The sequence below is a fragment of the Pan paniscus genome, chromosome 5 (genome assembly GCF_029289425.2).
Source record: "Pan paniscus chromosome 5, NHGRI_mPanPan1-v2.0_pri, whole genome shotgun sequence".
NCBI lineage: Eukaryota > Metazoa > Chordata > Mammalia > Primates > Hominidae > Pan > Pan paniscus.
In genome coordinates, this window is record NC_073254.2 from 38,976,153 (window position 1) to 39,000,045 (window position 23,893).

At 39.8% G+C, this 23,893-nt stretch overlaps 1 protein-coding gene across 1 annotated transcript in view; it reads right to left on the reverse strand.

The window, feature by feature from the left end:
* DCDC2 (doublecortin domain containing 2) overlaps nucleotides 1–23,779 on the reverse strand; it is a 189,410-nt gene extending 165,631 nt beyond the window's left edge. The window contains exons 1-3 of the mRNA XM_008976792.4: nucleotides 23,538–23,779; nucleotides 21,694–22,083; nucleotides 17,806–17,860 (exon numbers count right to left, since the gene is read on the reverse strand). Of these exons, the coding sequence (XP_008975040.2) occupies nucleotides 17,806–17,860; nucleotides 21,694–21,986 (348 nt within the window). The 5' untranslated portion in view covers nucleotides 21,987–22,083; nucleotides 23,538–23,779. The remainder of the gene's footprint in view (nucleotides 1–17,805; nucleotides 17,861–21,693; nucleotides 22,084–23,537) is intronic.
* Between the last annotated feature and the right edge of the window lie 114 nt (nucleotides 23,780–23,893).

Sequence of the window (23,893 nt, forward strand, 5' to 3'; positions counted from 1 at the left end):
ACCATTAGATCTCATGAGAACATATTCACTATGAGTAGAACAGCATGGGGGAAACTGCCCCCATGATCCAATCACCTCCTACCTGGTCCCACCCTCCACATGTGAGGATTATGGGCATTACAACGAGATTTGGGTGGGGACACAGAGCCAAACCATATCACCTAGCTTGGCCCAGTAGTCCCACCCAGGCTTTTACACCAGTACTGATGGCCCAACAAAGCAAAGAAGGTATAATCATGCCATCAACAGCAACCAAATCCAGGTTTTAAAGGAAGTATTTACAATATCCACTGTCAAAAGTTGGGGGCAGTAGTCTAAAAATCTGAATGTCTCCACTGTTCAATGGTGGTGGCAGGACTGTCTTTAATGGCTTGGTCCTGGTGACATAGTGTAATCTGGGTTCTGGCTGTCTTGATTTCCTGGCTGCTCATTCTCTCAACGTAGTTCTCCAGCCCCACCAGAGATTTTGAAGGATATTTAACATATTTTCAAAAATTCTTTTTCTGCTAAAATGAAGCAGAGACTTCTTTTTTTTTCCACTTATTGCAAGGAAAACTCTTGGCTAATTCACATGTGTATTTTACTCTCTCTGTATCTCTCAGTCTTTGTGAAATTATGCAAACCCTAAACATTTGAAGAACAATTCCAAGATCCAGTCACACATAGAAGTATATTATGTGCTATTTTATTTGCTGAAATATTTTCCTTTTCATATATTTATATAATAATGATCTCAACTATTTATCAAACATTCACTCTATGATTACTTCTTTTAGAAGTAATGATAAGTATCACATAACATTTGTAGAGGGATTTGTAGCTGACCAAGCATTTACATTTACATTTACATTTAATGTGCACTTGCATTTTCTCCTTTTAGTCACAGCCTGATAAAGCAGCCAATATAATGTCAGTGATCCCTGCCTTTTTTTTTTTAACTTTTTTTTCCAAATACCCAGTCTTCAAGAAGTAAACCCTGTCTTATTTCACTTATGAGCTATTCGATTAATGTGGCCCTTTGTAACATCAGCAACAACATGGCATAATTTCCATTTACTGAATTCTAAATATGTATTAGGTACAGTGCTAGGAGCTAAACACATACCTATATGTTTCTAATTCTCACAATAATTTTTAAAAGATAGTAGTATTATTTTCACATTTTAGATAAGGAACATGAGGCTCATAGAGATCAAAGAACTGACACCTTGAGATCTTGGGGAGAAAAGTAGCTTGTCTCCAACACATGATGCTCTCCCCTATTATCTTCCTCCAATCCTTCAAGTTGTGTTTTTTGCTTAGTAACTTGGTAAATGTTACTCGAAACATCTGGAAAAAACAGCTAAAGAAACCAAATGGCCCTTTGACAGTAGCACAGTAAAAACTTTTTAAAAATGCATTCAGAACTTAAAGTATAATAAAAATAAATAAATAAAAAATGCATTCAGTGATTCTCAGCTCTATATATCTGTCTGTAATCTCTTCACACTCTGTTGTAAATTTCCATGTAAAAATATTTTTGGTTTCCTATGGGAGCCTTTTTATAAGCAGATATGCCAAAGCCTTTTCAAGCACTGTATTGGAAACATTCAACATAAATATCCTGTCCTATAGGGAATATTCGCAAAGCCAAAAAAAAAAATGTCAATTGAGAATACAACTAAAATAATTCCCGGCAATATTTTGTGACTAATGATGACTTGTTAAAGAAGAGTATTAAGGGCCAGGCACGGTGGCTCACACCTGTAATCCCAGCACTTTGGGAGGCCAAGGTGGGCGGATCGCTTGAGGTCAGGCATTCAAGACTGAGGTGGCCAACATGGTGAAACCCCGTCTCTACCAAAAAAAAATTTAAAAATTAGCTGGGTGTGGTGATGCGCGCCTGTGATCCCAACTACTTGGGAGGCTGAGGCAGGAGAATCACTTGAACCTGGGAGACGGAGGTTGCAGTGAGCTGAGATGGTGCCACCGTACTCCAGCCTGGGCCATAGAGCAAGACTCCGTCTCAAAAAAAAAAAAAAAAGACTATTAAGGAAATTGAAAGAATATTTTATCCCTTTTCTGGATTCACTTCCTAATTCTTTAGTCTTTCTTATATATTTTATCCTTCTTATCATCATTAAATCAAGGTATTAAAAAATTTTAAAACCCTTCACTCCCACAAACATCCTTTCAGTTGCAAAAAGACACTGAATGATCATCTTTTAATTAAATTGCATTAATTCTTAGGAAACGCTTCCTTCTGCATTAACACACAATATATGAACACACAGTCCCTCATCTGTGAGCTCTTGAGAAACATGTTTTTATTATCAATTTCCTCCCATGTAAAATCAGAATAATAACAATCCCTACTTCATAAGGTTGTTGTGAGGATTAAATTATATCATCTTTGTAAAGTACTTAGAACAACACTAAACACATATCAAAGAAATACAAACACACACATGTGCACACGCACACACACTCACAGCGAGTTCCAGTTTTGTGCATCTTCTAACATTTAGGCTGGCTCAATATTCAAAAGTTAATGCTTCAATTATCTCTGCCTGTCACCGCCATTAAGAAAAACAACAACTGTATTCCCTGTCTTCACGAAAGGGAATGCCATCTATCCAGTAGCCCAGGCCAGAAACTCAAAAATCATCCAGCTAATCTTTCTTCATTACCCCACATCCACTCAATCACTAAGCTCTGTTTCTCAAATCTAACCCTTCCACCATCTCAACAGCCTCTCCCATCATGAGTGGCACATTTACCTCCAACACATGGTCGCCTGGCCTCCAACCTTGCTGTAGCAATAAGAGTCATTGTGTCAATTCCCTGATGAAATCCCTTCAATAGCTTTTGGTTGGTTTTATTTATTTAATTTGAGACAGAATTTCACTCCTGTCACCCAGGCTAGAGTGCAATGGTGTGATCCCAGCTCACTGCAAACCTCTGCTTCCCAGGTTCAAGTGATTCTCCTGATTCAGCCTCCCAAGTAGCTGGGATTACAGGCACACACCACCACGCCCAGCTAATTTTTGTATTTTTAGTAGAGGGGGTTTCACCATGTTGGCCAGGCTGGTCTCAAACTCCTGACCTCAGGTGATCTGCCCACCTCAGCCTCCCAAAGTGCTGGGATTACAAGTGTGAGCCACCATGCCCAGCAGCTTTTGGTTGGTTTTAGGAAAAAGATAAACTACTTTTTAAAACCCCTGATGTTGGTACCTCTCTACCTCCCATGCCTTGTCTCTCACATAGTTCCATTCCCAACCTTCTATCCCAACCTCTTCCCGTGATTCAGCCAAACAGCACATGTATGTTTCTCAAATGTACCCTGTGCTCTCTCATCTGCAGACATTCACACATGTCATCTCCTTTGCCTGCAATGCTCTTCCTCCTTCTGCTTGCCTGGTGAACATACTCATTCCCTTTAGGTCACAACGTATATATCATTTCTTCCAGGAAGCTTCTGAGGATTCCCCTGGCTTATGGTAGCCGTCCCTCCAGCAGCCTGTGCCGCCTGTATCCTCCCACACAGCACACTACGGATGGCTTGCGTACGGCCCCATCTTCTCCACTACACAGCCAGCTTCAGGAAAGCTTGCCTTGTCTGATATATTCACCATTGCAAATCCAACTAACATAATGCCTGGCACATAAACTGGTGCTCAAATCATTTTTTTGATGAAAGAATTTGTGATGTTTATTTTTTACCACCAAAATGTGAGAGCCATAAATTTGTGACTAGTGTCATTCCCTTGGGGTCCAAACCCTCCCACATGAAAGAAGGCTTAAAATAATAGCAGAGACCATAGATCAATTCATCTGCAGACTCCTCTTCTCCAATTGCTGCCAACAAAACCATCTTTCTAATCCTTTAGGATCACTTTGATGGAATACTAGGAGAGTGCCATTATGATTTTATAATTCTGTCTGTGTACTCAGAGTAATTACATGGTGCCTGGGACACACAAGCTAAACTAACATTGTTACAGGTTAAAATGTGGACATCTAACCAAGATTGTCTATGAATGGATATATTTATAATAAGTGTTGGACGGGTCTTTTGACACCAAATTTGATGCACACATCAAAATTGATCCACTAACTTGATGCTATAAGATAGAGAGAGCAAAGGGAATTCCTAAAGAGATGGAAAATTATCATTTGAATATGATTATACATAAGGAAATGAATTGGTGAAGCGGTGGAGAGGAATAGAGTTTCGGAATAAGTAAGAGTCACTAAGTAAAAATGCTGAAAATTCCCAGTAGACAATCACATTGCTTGGATTGCATTATATACATGTTCATGTAGAGATGAACATGTAAATGAATGTGCCCTGTGCTCTCTCATCTGCAGACATTCACACATGCCATCTCCTTTGCCTGCAATGCTCTTCCTCCTTCTGTTTGCCTGGTGAACATACTCATTCCCTTTAGGTCACAATGTATACATCATTCCTTCCAGGAAGCTTCTGAGGATTCCCCTGGCTTATGGTAGCCTAATAGGTGAGGAAAGTCAAAGTTAATCAATATTATTGATAAAATTAATTAAAATAGAAATAACACAAGGGAATAGCAATCTGATTAGAAGAAGTACCAGCTAGCGGAAGGGCAATTTAATTCAATTTTCATATACTATTTGACTAAATTAAATATTAGTCAATTGAGCCTTCATGCAAAACAAGCTACGCATTTGCAAAAGTCATACTAACAGAATGTATTTGCTGTAGTAAAAATATTTTTAGTTGACACTTCTTTTTTTAATCCAGCTTTTAAAAACTAGCATGGAAGATCTAAAACTAGCTAATGCAAAATTTGTAATACTGGAAATCTAGTTATCCACTCGTTTCTAAGAAAAAAAGCCATGAATATGGAGTTTTATCACTTAGAATATAATTAACAAAATGCAATTTGAATGATATTAGATGACTTATTTTCTAAAAATAAAATTTTGTTTTTTTGAGACAATGTCTCACTCTGTCGCCCAGACTGGAGTGCAGTGGCAGGATCTTGGCTCACCGCAACCTCCACCTCCCTGGCTCAAGCAATGCTCCTACCTCAGCCTCCCAAGTAGCTGGGACTACAGGCACGTACCACTATGCCTGGCTAATTTTTGCATTTTTGGTAGAGATAGGGTTTCATCATGTTGGCCAGGCTGGTCTCAAACTCCTGACCTCAAACGATCCACCTGCCTTGGCCTCCCAAAGTGCTGGGATGACAGGCGTGAGCCATGGAACCTGGCCATTATCTAAAAATTTCTAAAAGTTGGCAGCCCAGTTACATATGGCTATGTAATTTGAAATAGCAAAGATGGCCATAGAGGTTCACAGATCTTTGAAACACAAAAATACTCACTGCTAGAAAGAGGGAAAAAATACAAAGCAGCAGAGATTGCCATTTGAAATTTCCTAGAGAGAACAGTTCCAGGTTAAACATTAGACACTGCAAATATAAAAAGTCAATTTATTTGTCTCTCTCCCACGATCCTTCACCACTTAAAGTTCTACCCCCAGCTAAGAGGTGGGCTGAAATCAACTTTATTTCAACAAACCAAACATCCAAACTATGTAATCATGGGATGACATCTGAGTTTGATCTGGCTGGCTGCTTATAAAGGAGTCTTTCACAATGATACATGGGAATTTTCATTGTTGACCAAGCTAGACACTAGGGCATACTGCCTGCATATTTCCTGCTGAAATCAGCCAAGTGCAAATAGAGACCTACCTTTTTTAAAAAAAAAAAAAATGCCTCCATCCATCTGTTTTGAACTATACTGAAACTTATTTTATTTTACACATAAAGATAGGACTATTAGCCTCCTACTTTCGAGACATGGACCTTTTTAGTTGTTTTCTGAGTTCGGTGATAGATGTAGGCTGAATTACATGTATACTTTCCCACAAACCTTAACCAGTACCACATTTGAGAGGACAGCTGGTTATTTAGGGAACAGTCTGGGGCCAGGGACCTAGTAGATCTAAGAGTGGGATTCAAGCCCAAGTCCTTGGCCTCATTAGCACAGTGTTCTCACCAAACTACCCTTCCAAGAAAAGTCCAAAGATTTATTGCTGCTCTGGGCTACTCTAGATCTTTGAAACAAAGTTTCCCAGAATCCAAAAATACTTCCCCAACAATCAGACATGTAAGAGGGCGCACGCATGTGTGCACACGTACACATACACACACACAAACACACAGAGAATTTGTTCTACATTAAAGAGAAATAAAATTTAAAGTGTTTAACCCAATAAGTTTCTATATCCTAATCAAATGTGAAAGCATCCTCACAGATGACTTCATATACTGGTTTCTTATTACTGACTCCTTTGGGCTTTCCCTTATTCCTTTAATGCATCTTTGCTGGACATACAGTTAGTGGGGGAAAACTGAAACATCGCTTTAGGTGGTTGCTATGTCCGTCCAGGGTGCTATGCTACCTTCAGTTCTAAATATGAAAACCATACGGCAAAACAGGAATATTCCTCAAACCCTTTACTTTCACAGTGTTGCTTCAAATTATGTTACTTTTTTGCTTAAACAATATTGACTGTAAGTCAGAAAATCACAGCATCGCATATTTATTTGCATGGAAGAACTCTCTGAAACAGGAAATCAAGACAGGAGGTGTCAATACGGACTGCTGCCAGTCACTCTGGCAGTCTTCTCGCACCAGCCACTTCTCCGTGGAGTGTGGCAGCTGGGCAGCGCTCCTTCTGGGCTTCCACAGGAAGGCTCTGACCCTGAAAACCTTAGATTAGAGCGCATTTTGAAATTTAAATAAGCTTCAATTCACCTCTGCCATCTTGGCATACAACCGAAATGTGCAAGTCAGAAGAATGTATTTCTATTTAAAATAGATAGAAAGCAGGTATCACTCTTTCTCCTTCAGTAAGTTTTTAGTAGTCTCCAATTAAAAAAAAAAGGGTTTTCTTTCAAACCAACTCAAATTCACCAATCTTCACACAATATCTTAATGTTTTTTACCCCCATTTTGTTACCCAGCTATGATGTAGAGGGCTGATTACCATATTCTTTGTAAGTATTGAAGCCAATTATTAATTGGGTCTAAATAATACTTTTCTTCCCCTGGATTAATAATCTCTGATATTACTTTCCAACATTTTTACTCCTTTCATGTATCTTACCTTTTAAAACTCTTTAGAGAGTCCTCCTACAATTACCTTGTTGTTATTTCTGATTGGCACGTGAGTCTTTTTATATCTGCAGGCCTAGAATGTAGTCCACTGCCTGGCTCTTGGTAAATATTCTTTTTTTTTTTTTTTTTTGAGACAGAGTCTCGTTCTGTCGCCCAGACTGCAGTGGTGCGATCTCAGCTCACTGCAAGCTCCGCCTCCCGGGTTCACACCATTCTCCTGCCTCAGCCTCCAGCGTGGCAGAGATTACAGGCGTCTGCCACCATGCCCAGCTAATTTTTTGTGTTTTTTTTAGTAGAGACGGGTTTCACCGTGTTAGCCAGGATGGTCTTGATCTCCTGACTTCGTGATCCACCCACCTCGGCCTCCCAAAGTGCTGGGATTACAGGCGTCAGCCACCGTGCCCCGCCTAAATATTCTTGAGGAAATGTAAAATCATGCATGAGCAGCATTCAATAAAAAGTTGAATACAATTTATTTGTCTTCCCTGGCTAGACATTACTATTGATTTAGACACATTTTTCTATTATTTATACCATATGGAAATATACTTTCATCAAGACGAGTTCCTCTGATTTCACCAGAAAACTCAATAAGCTCATTCTAATAATTATCCTGAAATATAAATCTAAACATTGATTTTCTCACAAGTGCACAAGTATCTAAACTGCCATCAACCAAAAGCCTGATATACCTTGGCAGAATTTCAGATCATGCACTGTACTATACAGTCCTAAATTTCACCTTCTGTATTTCTGAATCTCATGCAATATAAGAACAAGCTCCTCTCAGTTCAATAGGTGTTGCTGTTCAATTGCCAAAAGGATCTTATTTTGGTCAGAATTTAAAAGAAAATTTATATTGAGAATAGTTTAGTATTTCAACTAAATGGTATTTTATTTATTTTTAATTGACAAAAATTGTATGTATTTTTGTCAATTAAACAAAAATAAAAGTACAACATAATTTTTTGATATATGGGCACGGTGTGGGATGATTAAATCAAGCTAGTTAACATATCTATCACCTCACATATTTATCACTTTTTGTAGTAGGAACATTTAAAAACTCATTTAGCAATTTTCAAATATACATTATTATTAATTATAATCAACATGCTATGCAATAGATCTCCAGAACATATCCCTCCTGTCAAACTGAATCTTTGTACCCTTTCATAAACATCTCCCCATTCCCCACCCTGTCCTCATCCCAAGCCCCAGTAACCACCATTCTTTTTTTCTTCTATGAGTTTGACTTTTTAGATTCCACATGTGAGCTTCATTGCTATTCAGCCATAAAAACAAAAGAAATTCTGTCATTTACAAAAACATGGATGAGCCTGGAGAACATTATGCTAAGTGAAATAAGTCAGGCAGAGAAAAAACAAGTGGTATTTTACACATATTTAGTAATTTAATATTTTATTACTTTTCCTATTTTTTTCTGAAAAGGTTAATAATTCTTTTCTAAACATTTATTAACTTTCTCTCTGCTTAGAACAGCTTATCACTATAAATAAAAACCTATACATGCTCTAATATGCATATCTGCTAATTTCACAGTTATTAAGCTTCCTAACACCATGCCTAAATGCCAAAGAGAGGATGCAAGATATTTGGAACAAATGTCATGATACATGTTAAAAGCTAAAGTAAAACCACCAATCTTTTAGCTTTTGATCAGAGCTCATTGAGAGTTATTGATGAATATTTTTCATTAGACTGATATTTCACTGGTTGACAGATACACTTCTGTCTTTCTTAGTCTTGTTCAAACACACATACACGCATCCATACACATCCATACACACAGTTCAATGCTGACAAAAGGGTAAAACAAGAAAGTGTGAAAGAAAAATGAAATATAGCAGTTGTTCTTTAGCAGAAAACCTTGGTAAGGTCATGAATACTTGGGAGTCACCATGGTCACTGACGTGAACTGGCTTTCCTTAAAAGAATGCTTCTTAAGTAGCAGTTATATCAGAGTGGTGGGGGAAAAGGTATAAAATAAAAGTTTGGGGAGGGGCTTCAATATTGTTGGAAGAATTTGCAAAAGTGTGTTTTATTTTCTTTGATTCTTTCATAAATTAGTAAACCTGACTAACATAATCTGGAAAGTTCTCCTCAAATTAACACAATCTGGAAAGTTTTCCTCAAGTTAAAGAAAGAAATATTTAGATTACCTCTTCAGTAGTTCGCTCTTTGAAGCCTCTTGGGTCTCAAAATTCCCAAGCTAAAGGTTAGTGAGTTAAACCACATAATCACCATGCCTTCCTGCAATAAGGTTAATAATTAATGCCTGGAATCCCAATTAATATCTAGAATCCATTTAATGTCTAGAATCCCGTTCCCAACCAAAGCCTTTAAGTAGGAAATCCTATAGAATGTTTCATTAGAAATTATGCCTAATGATTAAACTGAAATGTGAAATTTTAATAATGATATTCAAAATCTTAAGGACATTCACCTGAGTAACTGACCTGAAGTACAACCCCAGTTCCCACAAACTTTTCAGCAAGGCAAAGTTTTGCAGTTTCAAACACTCTCTTCCTTTCTCTCTTCCTCTCCTGGTACTCCTAAAATTCTCCACCCCACTAAGAAGAAACAAGGTTTATCCACGCTCTCCCTGAGAGAATACACCTATCTCAATGTATTCAAGAGGATTCAGAAGGATGGCTTATCCAAGAAGAAGGCTGCTACTCTCTGGGAAGATTTTCACTGTGGTCTTACTTTTGAGGCAGCATTTCTCTGAAGTACAGATAGCACACTTATTCACCGATAGATCCCTTTGAATTAGGTGAGCTTGACCTTCTGCTCTCTCTTCTTGCTTATATTTCTCTTGTGACTGGTTATTGAGAGTTATTGATGGATATCAATAGCAGATGAGGAAGAACTGATAAAAGAAGAGGAAACCCAAAACAGACTACTAATTTTTTTAATATAAATGTGGAGAAGAGAGTAAAAATTATCTTTACTGCAAGACTGGGTATGGTGGCTCACACCTGTAATCCCAGCACTTTGGGAGGCCGAGCAGGTGGATCGCTTGAGGTCAGGAGTTTGAGACCAGCCTGGCCAACATGGTGAAACCCCATCTCAACTAATAATACAAAAATTAGCCAGGCGTGGTGGCACACACTTGTAGTCCCAGCTACTCAGGAGGCTGAGGCATAAGAACTGCTTGAACTTGGGAGGGGAGGTTGCAGTGAACAGAGATTGCTCGAGAGAGACTCTGTCTAAAAAAAAAAAAAAAAAAAAATTTATTTACTGCTGACCCTGAGAACATGGATTTACAGAAACAAAAATGAACTTCCAACTTGTTCTGTATTAGAAATTAATGGAAATGTGGAGTAGGGGTAGTATAGAAAAGAGACAGGAAGAGGGAAAAAAGAAAGAAGTCACCAAGAAGCATGGCCACAGGCTGGAGCCTGAATTGGCACATAAGGCCAAGGTATTTTTAAGAGTGGGGAAGTACAACATCATGTAGAGTTGTCGACACTTCTACGTGACTTAGAATATCCACCCTAGTTCTACAAACCATTGATAAATTTCACCATACACAGGCCGGGCGTGGTGGTTCACGCCTGTACTCCCAGCACTTTGGGAGGCCAAGGTGGGTGGATCACCTGAGGTCAGGAGTTCGAGACCAGCCTAGCCAACATGACAAACCCCCATCTCTACTAAATATACAAATTTAGCCGGGTGTGGTGGCAGGTGTCTGTAGTCCCAGCTACTGGTGGCTAAGGCATGGAGAATCGCTTGAACCCGGGAGGTAGATGTTGCAGTGAGCCGAGATCATACCATTGCACTCCAGCTTGGGTGACAGAGCGAGACTCCATCTCAAAAAAAAAAAAAAAAAAAAAATTCACCACACATAAACTTGTATGGGTGAGGTATTCTTGTGGACATCAATGAAAGAATTTCATCTCTGGATTGAGGAGGTCTTAAACAGACACAAACTGTAAGAGAACCCATAACTCAACCAATACTTCAGAAGCAGAAACTCAGAAGAGGTGGGCATGAGATAATAATACCTGTGGAATTCACATATATCTTGGGAAGAAAAAGGCTAAGCAATGGAGATTCAAGCCTACTTATCCTGATCATAAGAGAGGGACAACCCCAGCTATTATTCAGGTTACAATGAGTAGACTAGGTGTTTATAACTTTAGGAAAATAGAAAAATACTTTCCAGGAATTAGGTGTTTATTACTCTTCAAAAATTAATCCCATTATCCTCTGACTCATTATCAATAATAAAGTTTAAAAGCTATTTAGCCCCCTAAATACAGCTCTTGAATCAAAGAAATCTGCCTTACACCAGATTCTGCAACAAAGACCAACATTGGTAGAGTTAAAAATCAAGAGATACCACACCAGGAAGGCTTAAGATTAGTAAGCTCCATGGACAGAAACCAGGAGCTTGGTTCCCAGTTAACAACCACAACGCCTAGCACATAACAGGCACACAATAAATATAGTCGGCCCTCCATATGGATAAGTTCTGCACCCACAGATTCAACCAACCACAGACAAAGAAAGAAAGAAAAAGAAAAAAACTCAACATTTAAAAATGACATAAAAAATACAGTACAACAACTATTTACATAGCATTTACATTGCACTGGGTATTACTAGTAATCTAGAGATGATTTAAAGTATACGGGGGGATGTGCATAGGTTATATGCAAATATGATGACATTTTATATAAAGACTTGAGCATCCTTGGGTTTTGGTATCCTCAGGGGGTACTGGAAACAATTCCTAGGACTGAGTATACTGAAGGATAACTCTACTTGTTGCATGAATAGCGTTCATTCAATATAGCTGCAAATTATCCTACAGGGGCAATAAATGTATCAAACAAAGATTTAACTACAACTAATTTTACCCCTGAAACAAAATCTAAATAGGTGGTGGAAAAAAAGGCTTTTAAATTACTTGAGACGTCCTATCCATCATGCAAAAATCAGAATAACCAGGCATGTGCAAGGCAAATGGACATCTACTTAAATTGGCCCAAAAGGAAGATCAAAACCACGGCAAATTTAAACAATTCCCAGCCTTCAGTGTGGTGGGTACGATACAGGACTAGCAGACCTCCTAGAGACCACAATCTAACAGACAACTCTGATGTATATGTTAAAGCCTAATCAGAAGTCTAACAGGAACAAGCCTGCAGTCTGACAAAATCAGATGTGTGGACTTGGTGTAGCAAGTGCCAGCACTTAAAGAATCCATAAAATGACAGTGACAAAGAGGCAGGAGGGTTTGTAGGTTTGTAGGGTTTGGAATCTCATTGAAGGATTCTGAAGAGCTAAGGGAAACAGAGATCAGTTCTAGATTGGTTTCTGTTTTTAAGGTGAAATTAAAAGAATCAGGGATTAACCAGGGGTTGTATGAGATAAGAGAAGTTTATCCAATAAAGATCTCCGTAAAAGATGGGAATAGCAAAGCAAGTCTGAGAGCATCAGCAGTAAGAAAGCAGTCATCACTCAAAGAGGGGACCCTTGTGGCATTTTACAGCCCTGTGCCACCATGGGAGAAACAACGTTTCCTGTTAATTTTATAGTTGGCTTTAAATGTGTCTATCCTCTAAGCCTGGTTAATAGCAAAGCGACCTTTTCCTCTTTTCCATGCAAGCTGATTTTCACTCTTTCTGCTAGAGACTGATTTTGAATCTTTTACAGATATAATTATTAAATATTACCCTCTTAATCAAGTTGTAGAAAAAGACTTTCTCAAAACTTTGATCTAAGAGAAACAGGCTAAAAAACAAAAGGGTGTATTATATTTTAAACCATTTCAAACTGGCTGACCCACAACCCTAATCCAATCTGCACTTCCTCAGTCCTCTGAGCACACCTCTAGCACAGCCACCTGCCACTAGATAATCATAGCTAGTTTACTTCTCTGTCTCTTCTCCTACACGCTGAACTCCCAAAGAGCAAGAGCAGTGAAGTATCCATTTTATGCCTAGTGCCTAGCACAGTTCCCAGCCCATCTAAGTGCTCCGAAGTCAAGCTGCCTGCTCTTCCCCTCTCTATATAACATGTACCAAAGCCCCTTACACAGTAAAACAGATTTGTACTCTAAATATCTATTTAAGAATGTCATTAATTCCACCTTGAATGGTGATGGAAAAAAAAGAATGTCATTATTTGAAGGAAGTACTACACGGATGAGACATGAGGTGCAGGAATGAAGAGTGAGATCTACAATGCCAGGTCAAAGCAGAAGGATGCTTCCATTTGAAGGGTCCACAAATGGCTTTGCTGCAACATGATAAAGCCAGAAGCACTTGAACTAAATGGCTCAATGCAAACTATATCTACTAAATCGAATCACTTATGATGTAGTACTAGAGATGCTCATCTGTCTTTTCAGCAAGACTATAAATTCCTGGAGGTGAGAGGTCATGCATGTCTTAATCATTTTGCTTACTCTGCCCACCGCATTGTATAGGCATTCAATAACATGGAAGCAGAGAGGACAAGGTAGGAAAACAAGAAGAGAGGAAGCAGAAATCACATTCAGTAAAGCAGAAGGGTAGGGGCAAGAGTAAGTGCTGGTAAAGGCATCACACATGCAGAATCAGAGGTCTCCAACTGCATGAGGACAGAGGACTCCCACAGGCTGCTTAAGGTAAAGAGGAAAGAAAGGAGCTGGTAAATCAACTTAGGACTTAGAAGATATAATGAGATGTGAAACTGGACTGAGAGGTGGGACACGAGGAAGCAAAGAGAGGATTGGGAAGTCATAAATACAAGGAGATGAGTTACCAAGGTCAGAAGCTAAGAAAACTGTCTTCATTAAACCACCATTGACACAGGTAAAGTGGGAGGAAAAATGAAAATATAGCTATGCAAAATGACTCAGGAGCACAAAAAGAGTACAAGGGCAATCCAGGAGATCTGTTTATTTAGATATTAGTAAAAGCAGGACCTGGGTGTAGAGAGTCAGGGATAGGCTGCTCTGAGCCCATATGGTGCCCTGATTCTGAGGTGGGTGCAAACAACCACAGAGTCACCTTATTCCTCTTTCTTTTATTCTTCTGTTTCTTTATTCCCCCCCCCCTCCACCCCATTACTTCCTGCTGTGCAAAGTGTTCACCAAATAGGACCCTATGCTTCTTTTGGGTTAGGTCCATTACAGTTCTGCCTTTCCCCAAACCCATCATGAGGCTATAAAGAGGAACAGGAATAGCATTGGCTGTCCTTAAGTATCTCTTCAAAGATGAGCCTCATGGAACAAGCAAGCAGTGACACAAACCACAAAAGAATTTCCAATGTCAAGGTGACATGCACATTCTAGTTAGCATGACCTGAAGTCAATAAGCAGGTGCCACCTTGTCTAAATTATTAATTACGTAAAAGCAACAAATCGTACCCATGGTCTTGGGTGAGCTGCTCTGGAAAAGGAGAAGGAATAACTCCCAGCACTCACTGAAAGGGTGTCCCAGCCACAGTGGGTAGGACCCAGTGCCACACACTCTGCATGACTCCATTGAAATGCAAAGGTCTTTCCGTATAAAATGTACTCGGAATAATTAGAATTAGTATGTTTTAGGCAACCAGAAAAACTGAATTGTGTATACTGGGGTGGTGGCTTTTATTATGCAGGCCCATCACTGAAAACTCAAAATTACCTTAGATTTGAAGGAAATGCCCCCCATTTTGGTGAGTAAGTTATTTTACTCATCCCTCATAATGACACATTTTTGAATTTTTTTGTGCTACTATGGCACTGAAACTCCCCCTTGAAACAACTCTTAACCCTCCAATTTCATGAAGTATTCATGTTCTAAATCCACTTCAAAAATAATTCTCTATTGATCTCCCTTTATATACCATCATACTCCAAAGAATGCTCATCCTTAATAGCACTTAACAAGATGTGCAATCTTTTCTCAACACATTAATGTTGAAAGGAAATACCCACCTAAGATTTTTAAAGATCTATAATTTTGGGAAATGCCAGTGTTCTACCAAGTCTGTTCTCAAATTTTGAGCATAGATCATCCTCCAACTTATCAACTTGTTGAACTCCAAAAGTTTGACTATAAATCAGTTGTGGGAAAGAGAAAGGTAGTTTCCCATACTAAAAATCACACAGTATAATTAGGTTCTCAGGGCAGCCTGCAAAACCCTTTTCCACTCGTGCTCTACCTAAAACAGCCGTAAAAATACCATAGAATTCAGAGTCAAAGTGATATTTCCAGAAGAAAAATGCTTTCATAGTTCCCTTTTGAGATGCCAAGAACCCAGAAACCTTTCTTTCTGGCAATGAAAGTAGGGGCTGCCTTTGCTCAAAGCAGACTTCAGAGGGTGAAGGTCATGGTGCGAACTTTGGGGAAGAAGGTATCTCCGGACTGGACATGTGAAGTGAGGGAAGTGAACACACTGCTTGTCCAGACCTGGAGGAAACTTTAGGACAGGAGGGCAGAGTGGGAGAGAGGACTCCAGCGAATAAGTGGGAAAGCTGGGCATGAGTGCGTGGAAGATGCGGGAAAGAGCATGGACAAGCAGTTTCTAAACACCTTTTCCCATCTCCTTTGCATTTCACAATTTCTTCTACTTCTCTCTTTCCATCTCCTTTAGAAGGGTTTATGGGTAAGGACTGAGAAGAAATAAAAGGCCACAGCAGGGCAGCAAGAGGAAAGGAGTAAGTGGGAGGGAGTCACCAGTAGGAAGCAGGATGAAACAGATGCAGTCTTTCATTTGGAGACAAGGGGTAGGTTTTTCACACGTAAGGTGTGCATCCATAAATAAGGATCTTGTACGTTGGCTCATGTGTAAGTGCAAAATAAAAAGAAACAATGGTTACTATCCCCAGAGTGGAAGAACAATAAGCAAATTAAATGAACTGGAGTTTCTGTGAATGCTTCTGTTATTAAAAATACTATTTTACGGCCGGGCTTGGTGGCTCATGCCAGTAATCCCAGCACTTTGGGAGGCCAAGGCGGGCAGATCATGAGGTCAGGAGTTCAAGACCAGCCTGACCAACATGCTGAAACCCCGTCTCTACTAAAAACAAAAAAATTAGCCAGGTGTGGTGGCACGTGCCTGTAATCCCAGCTACTCAGGAGGCTGAGGCAGGAGAATCACTTGAACCCAGGAGGGGGAGGTTGCAGTGAGCAGAGATCAAGCCACCGCACTCCAGCCTGGGTGACAGAAGGAGACTCTGTCTCAAAAAAAAATTTTTCAGAAAAAAGTATATTCGATAAATCTATTGCACACCTGTTGTCTTTTACTAGGGATAATGTCTTCAGCAAAGACACTGGAATCCAGAGTAAATATACTGTGCTCACATTTTTTGGGAATTCACACATCGCAAATTCTATTGCGGAAGTCCAGGTTTCTTCACCAATTTCATGCAAGGTAGTATACTTTAAACAGGTGTGTATCCTTTCATCAGAATCACATCCAGAACAAATTCACAACACTGCCCTTTATTACTACTCTACTTGAGACAGATATCAACTGGTGGTCATTCTTTAGCTATATCATAAGCACAACCTGAAAATTGTATACCTTTGTCTACTTTAAGCTACAAAGCCTATCACTTTCATGACTAATCAATTTGATGCACTGAAAATACAAGCCAAAATATTAATTATGTTAAATGATGTCTAGGAAGGGTACCTCTTTCTACAGATTATTTGAATAATGAATTTAACCTCATATTCTTCAAATACTGTACAATTAGAACTTTTTTCTTACGCAATATTTTTTCTAGAGGGGCCTATTTGGTCCTATTAGGCACAAACATGATGTGAGAGGAAATGGTGAGTGTTGAGGAGAGTCCCTCTGGGGCTCTGGACTACAAGTGAGAAAAACTACTTTTCCTGTTGGCCATTTCTTCATTGGCAGCACTTACCCATTGGAAGCACTTGTTTATTTGGGGTCTGAATGGGAAGAGTGGCTGTCTGGGCTGGCGAACAGAGGCCTATTCTGGATCTAACTACAATTTTCCCTGTCTCAGGCTGTGGCCTCAACTTTGTTTTTAATCTATTTTTTCATTCACAAACTAAAGAATACATCCTACAGAATACCTAAAACTCCACCAGGGTTTCAGAAGCTACGTGGAATGCGGTATTGTGAATATTTCACAAGCTCCTTTTCCAACCTTCACGTAAGCTTTCACGAACTATGCTTAACTCGTACTTCGATAGAAGCTAAAACACAGGTGTTTTCCTGACATCACAAAGTGTCCAACGTGACATCTACTCATCTCCTTTGAAAGCCTCAGGGGCAGTCAGGGTGACCCTGGCTATATCAAACACTGAGTTATCAGAGACACGTTAGGATGAGGACGTAGCTTTGGTAAAGATTTATTTAACAATGCTCAGAATCTTCTCACTTGACAGGGAACCTTCCCATGGATTTCAATCAGAGAACATGTAGCTAGAAAAGAGAAAAATATGTTTTGTCTAATCTTGACATATCCTGCACATCTTAGAACACCTACTCAGTCTTTTCATTTCTGACAATGATTCAAAGAAAGAATTATCTTTGCCTTAAAACATATAATGTTCCATTTCTTTACATTAGAGAACTCATCAAAGTAGAATGCCGTCCAAATCTCTAAGACACACCATAAGAAACAAACGGCACCGTTATTTATTTGAATCTTCAAAATAATATTTGCATTACCTCTGTATTAACAACTTCCATTGGTCTTTTCTTGATTTCTCCTATGTCCAAGTAACTGAGGAAAAAACAAACAAAAAGAGTTGCTTTTATAGACTTTAAGTCAGTAATTTGTTTTTAAAAATCATAAAAAAATAAAGCAACGCATAGGAAATTCTCAACCTTAAAGCAAAAACAAATAGCTACTAATGAAAAGCAATTACAATAGTAAAAACTGTTTGCAGTGTCACCGACCAGAGCTGACATATGTCTACCCTAAACTTCAAGAGAAGGAAAGTCTTAGAAATACATACATCTATTAGGGAACATTTTTCCCTCTTAATAGTTAGCTGCTTACTATATACACTATATTCTTACAGATTTGATTTTTTAAAAGAGTGGCTTATGTGCAAAGCTGCTTAACTGTTCCATTAAATACAGGCTTTAGGTCAAAGGAAGTACTGATAGCGTGCATTAGGGTAACAACTGGGAAAGGCTGAGAAATTATTGTCTCTATGAGAGCACCTTAATGATACAAAAACACTCACTCATGTGGGATGACTTTGGTAATTGGTTCAGCTAAGAAACAGATGGGTGGACTAGTTAACCTCTGGAGACCCCTATTATTCCATTACTATTTGCTCTAGATACTAACAGTGATCATTCTTTAGCTGTTACATAAGCACAATCTGAAAACTGTATACCTTTGTCAACTTCACGTGTAATATCACTGTGATGTGGTTCCAGTTTTCAATGGTCCCTAAACTGTGCTTCATACATAAAATGTGCTAAATAAACATTTTAATATTAAAAAGTATAAATCTAACATGTAATTTATAATGATAGATCAATCCTTTACCCCAACTACTACAATTGCCAACTTGTCCCAAAAAAGCTTATGTTAGAATTAATTTTGGCTATTGAAATGTTTTTATTGTTGCTGTTTGACTTTTTGGATAAAATACTTTAGTTAATTCATATCTCTGGAAATTGTCATACAATGCCCCTATATAAAAGTAGTCATATTTTTAAAACAGTGCAAACACTCCGTCTTAGCAATAAAATGGGTCTTTTGTGGACCTGCAGGGGCTGAGTTTTGAAATAATACCAAAATATTCTGTCATGTGCAGGAAAGTGGTTTCAGATCCACAAGATTAATGCTGTAGAGTCAACTTCCAACAATGCACAGGGAAAGTTTTGGGGAAAATAATCTCTAGAATTCTCTGCTGTAAAATAAAGATTGTGAATGTATGGTCTCACATTTGAAATAAATAAGGGTTTAATAGCTACCTGATGTTTAGTTATCGTTTCAAAAATATTAGAAAAATCTAAGTGAAAGCAATTCAAGCAGCGATTTGATCAGTTCCATTTGAAAAAGATGTTGCTGTCTTTCCCAACATTTAGGGTCTAAATGAAAGCCCACGAATTGTCCTCAATATCGTTCAGGCTTTCATTTGTTCTGACAGTTTCTCCATTCTTTACATAAACTTATAAGTACTAAGTTTCAAATATCTTCAACATTCAAGTATTCTTGGCTTCTATCATTATAACCGTAGATACTACTTCTTTAACACAAATAAAATAGTCATCTGTCAGCATGGAAACCTAACCATGGACACTGTTATAACAAATTCAGTTTTTTGTGTATGAACTGAAAGCAAAAATAACATGCAAATCTCTTAGAGAGATTTGAGTACACTTTTTTATTTGGTGTGGAACTGTACCTTTTTTTTTAATCTTGTGAGTTGGTAGGATCAAATAAACAAAAGAACATGAATTATAAAAGTGAGTCTACAATTTTCAGCCATTCAGAGATTCTGAATCAGACTTTCATTTCCACGAAATTGCTTTATACGGAAATATTTAATAAAAAATAAAGTATGTAACAAAAGGAACTGGTCATAGAGATGTCTTATATTTATGTAACACTTTGGTGTTTACAAAACACACATCTATAGCATTTACTGTTTATCACAGCCCTGTGTGGTACAAATGATTATGCACCTTTTCTGCATTAAGAAACTGATTAGCTGAGTCAAGCTACTTGCCCAAGGACACAGAGCTGATGAGCAACTCAGTCTTCAGTCTCCTGGTTTTAAGTTTCTTTTAAGCATGCAATTTCATTTAGCCCTTTTTTACGAAGTTTAACAAAGCATGCTTAAGAAGCTTCAGGGGAGGGAAAAATAAATCCAAATATATCCCTCACTTTCCATGAAAAGAATGTCTGACATAACAAAAAGTATAATAGAATACCTAGAACTCAATTTAAACAAATATAGGAGAAGAAGGATTACATTCAAGAATTTTAGTGATATTTTGAAAAATATTTCTATGTAGTTATAAGACTTTATTTGAATTTTAATTATTAAGAATCCGATAATGCTTATGAATTCATAAGCTTAGATTTATGGTCAAGGCTTTTTTCTATCCTGGGGCCCAAGATGAATTTCAATTAAAATGTTCTATTAAACTATGGAATACAGAGTTACCATATGATCCAGCAATTTCACTCTTAGGTATACACCAAAGAGAAATGAAAACTTGTACACAAATATTCATAGATGCATTATTCATAATAGTTAAAATGTGAAGCAACCCAAATATACATCAAACTGATTAATGGATAAGCATGGATATAAAAGGTAATATACCCAAATTATGGAATGTTATTCAACAATAAAAAGAATGAAGTATTGATGTATGCTACAACATGGATGAACCTTGAAAATATTACAGTAAGTGAAATAAGCCAGACATAAAGACCATATATCGTACGATTCCATTTATATGATATGTCCAGAATAGACAAATCCATAGATTCAGAAAATAGATTAGTGGTTTCCAGATGACAGGGGACAGAGGAAACTGGGAGGTACAAATGTTTTGGCGGGAGGGGTGGAAATGAACTACAATTAGTTGGCGGTGATGGTTGCACAACTCTGAATACACTGAAAGCCAATGAAATGGTTGGACTTTATGCCATGAGAAATCTTTCTCAATAAAGCTGTAAAAAAAAAAAAATGGAATGTAAAATTCTACCTGTCCTATAATGACCACCCCAACCAACTCTCAACGCACAATTCCCACATAACTTTATTTTTCTAATTGCACATATCCCTTTGTAGCTTGCATTAAAATTGTTAGTGTGCAGGTAGTCCAGTTAGACTGAAAGCTCCTAAAGACAAGGAATCATGCCTTGCTCATCTTTGTTCCCTGAATTGACGGTTTCTTAATTCACTGAACACTCACTATGAGTGAGCTCAAGAGCTGGGAATAAGGACCCCTGCCCTTGAAGGTCTAATCACGTTGCTGGAGACAGACAGTCGACAAATACAGTCAGCCAGTAAACTCTTCCTGCATTATGCTAACAGCATAAACATGCAGGGGGTGGGAGCAGGGTCACAAAAGTGAGTGTTGTCAACTCTACTTGGAATGAAAGGTTGAAATAATTTAAACAGTACGGGAAATGCAGAGCAATTTTCTCCTCTGGTGACAATATAGTGTCCAACACTTGGAAGTGATTTTTAAGAATGTTTATTTAAATTAAAAGGATGGATTTCCAAGAAAAAAAATAAGGAAAAGGAAAGAAAAAAACTGAACAGAAAACGCAAAAGTATCAGTTTGGTCACTAACCTTCGCAAGGATACCTTTTTTTTTTCTTTAAGATTCCTGTTGTTTATACACAGATTTTAAGTTTACTCCTACTGCTGACCCAAGTGAAATTCCTTCTCCAGTCACAGTGTCAACCTCTACCCCCCAACTGCAACGAGAGTTTTGAGGGGCATCAATCACACCGAGAAGTCACAGCCCCTCAACCACTGAGGTGTTGGGGGGTAGGGATCTGCATTTCTTCATATCAACCCCACGCTATAGGGCACCTAAATGGGTGGACGGTGGGGGAGACCGACTCACTTGAGTTTCTTGAAGGCTTCCTGGCCTCCAGCCACGTAATTGCCCCCGCTCTGGATCTGGTCTAGCTTCCGGATTCGGTGGCCAGTCCGCGGGGTGTAGATGTTCCTGACGGCCCCAAAGGGTGCCTGAACGCCGCCGGTCACCTCCTTCAGGAAGACTTCGAAGCTGGACACCTTCTTCTCATGGATGACGACGCGGCGCCCCGCGTAGAAGGGGTCCCCGTTGCGGTACACAAGCACGCTCTTCACGACGGGCTGAGACAGGTGGCTGGACCTGGCGCTGCTGCCGCTCATCTTCCCCGCTGGCCGCCGCCTCAGCTCGCTGCTTCGCGTCGGGAGGCACCTCCGCTGTCCCAGCGGCCTCACCGCACCCAGGGCGCGGGATCGCCTCCTGAAACGAACGAGAAACTGACGAATCCACAGGTGAAAGAGAAGTAACGGCCGTGCGCCTAGGCGTCCACCCAGAGGAGACACTAGGAGCTGCAGGACTCGGAGTAGACGTTCAAGTTTTTCACCGTGGCGTGCACAGCCAATCAGGACCCGCAGTGCGCGCACCACACCAGGTTCACCTGCTACGGGCAGAATCAAGGTGGACCGCTTCTGAGCAGGAGCAGGAACCGCGCGGGGCCTTCAAACAGGCACGCCGAGTGAGGGCAGGCGAGAGGAGGACACGCGCACACACACACACACACACACGCACACACACACACACACACACACAAATATGGTGAAACCCAATTTCTTACATCATATCTGTGCTACTCTTTCCAAACAGCCTAATTTTTCTTTTCTCTCTTCTTGCACCTTTACCCCTCAATCTCCTGCTTTGCTCCCAAATTAAAGCAATTAAGTTCCTGGCTGTAGTTGCCCAGGTTTTTCTTTGCTGGAAGATAAATGTGCAAAGCCAGATGCGGTGGCTTACGCCTGCAAATTCCAGTACTTTGAGGGGCCCAGGCGGGAGGACTGCCTAAGACCAGGAGTTCTAGACCAGCCTGGGAAACACAGGGAAACCCACCCCCCCGCCCCGTCTCTATAGCGCCTGTGATCGCCTGAGGCAAGGAGTTTGAGACCAGCCTGACCCGGTCTCTATAATTAAAAAAAAAAAAAAAAAAAGTAGGTGGGCAGGGTATTCGCCTGTGGACCCAGCTATCTCGGAGGCTGAGGCGGGAGGATCGTTTGAGCCCAGGAGGTCGAGGCTTCAGTAACCTATGATTTTGCCACTGCACTCCAGCCTGGGCGACACAGCAAGACCCTGCCTTAGAAAATAAAATATATATATATATTTTATATATATATATATTTTATATATATAAAATATATATTATATATAATACATATATTATATATTTTATATATAGTATATAAAATATATATTATATATATTTTTAATATTATATATGTATTTTATACTATATATATTATATATATTTTTTATATTATATATATATTTTATATAATATATATATTATATATATATATTTAGAGAGAGAAAGAGAGAGTCCGGGTACCGTGACTCATGCCTGTAACCCCAGCACTTCGGGAAACTGAGGCAGGAGGCTCACTTGAGCCCGGGAGTTTGAGACCAACCCGAGCAACACAGCAAGACCCCATCCCAGAAGGAGGGAGGGAAGGAAGGAAGGGAAAAATAACATTTAAGTGAATGAATGAATGAATGAGAAACAGAGCGAAGACTCGCGTGTCTAGGACCCCAACCCCCTCCCCGATGATCAGCGCCGCCTGGCGGCGAAGCTCGGGTGCGCATCACGTGAAGACAGCAGGCTGCGCGCAAGCGGGGCCCCGGTTGGGGAGGCGGGCCCAGGAGGTGCCCTCCGCCGTAGTACCTACCGACACTCGCGTGCTGGAGAGGGGAGGGGAGCTCGGGCGCCGGCCGCGCGGGGGCGGGGCGGTGCGGCTCGGGTGGCACAGTGGTGAACTCTGCGGCGGCTGCGCGCCGCTCACGCTGTTCCTCCAGCTGCTGTTACCTCTGCGGGCCTCTCTCACCCAAGGGGAACGGAGTTGTTATTTCCCGCTGTTTCCATAGCAACCGCAGCCTCGCGCGGGGAGCGAGTCAGTGAACCAGGCCTGGCTTGCGCCTGGCTCCTTGGGATATGCTGGCTGCGTGGGGCAGAGGCGGAAGAACAGGGGTTTGGAGGAAGAGGGAGAAACAGGTGACATTATCATGCGCTCATTCAGTAAATGGA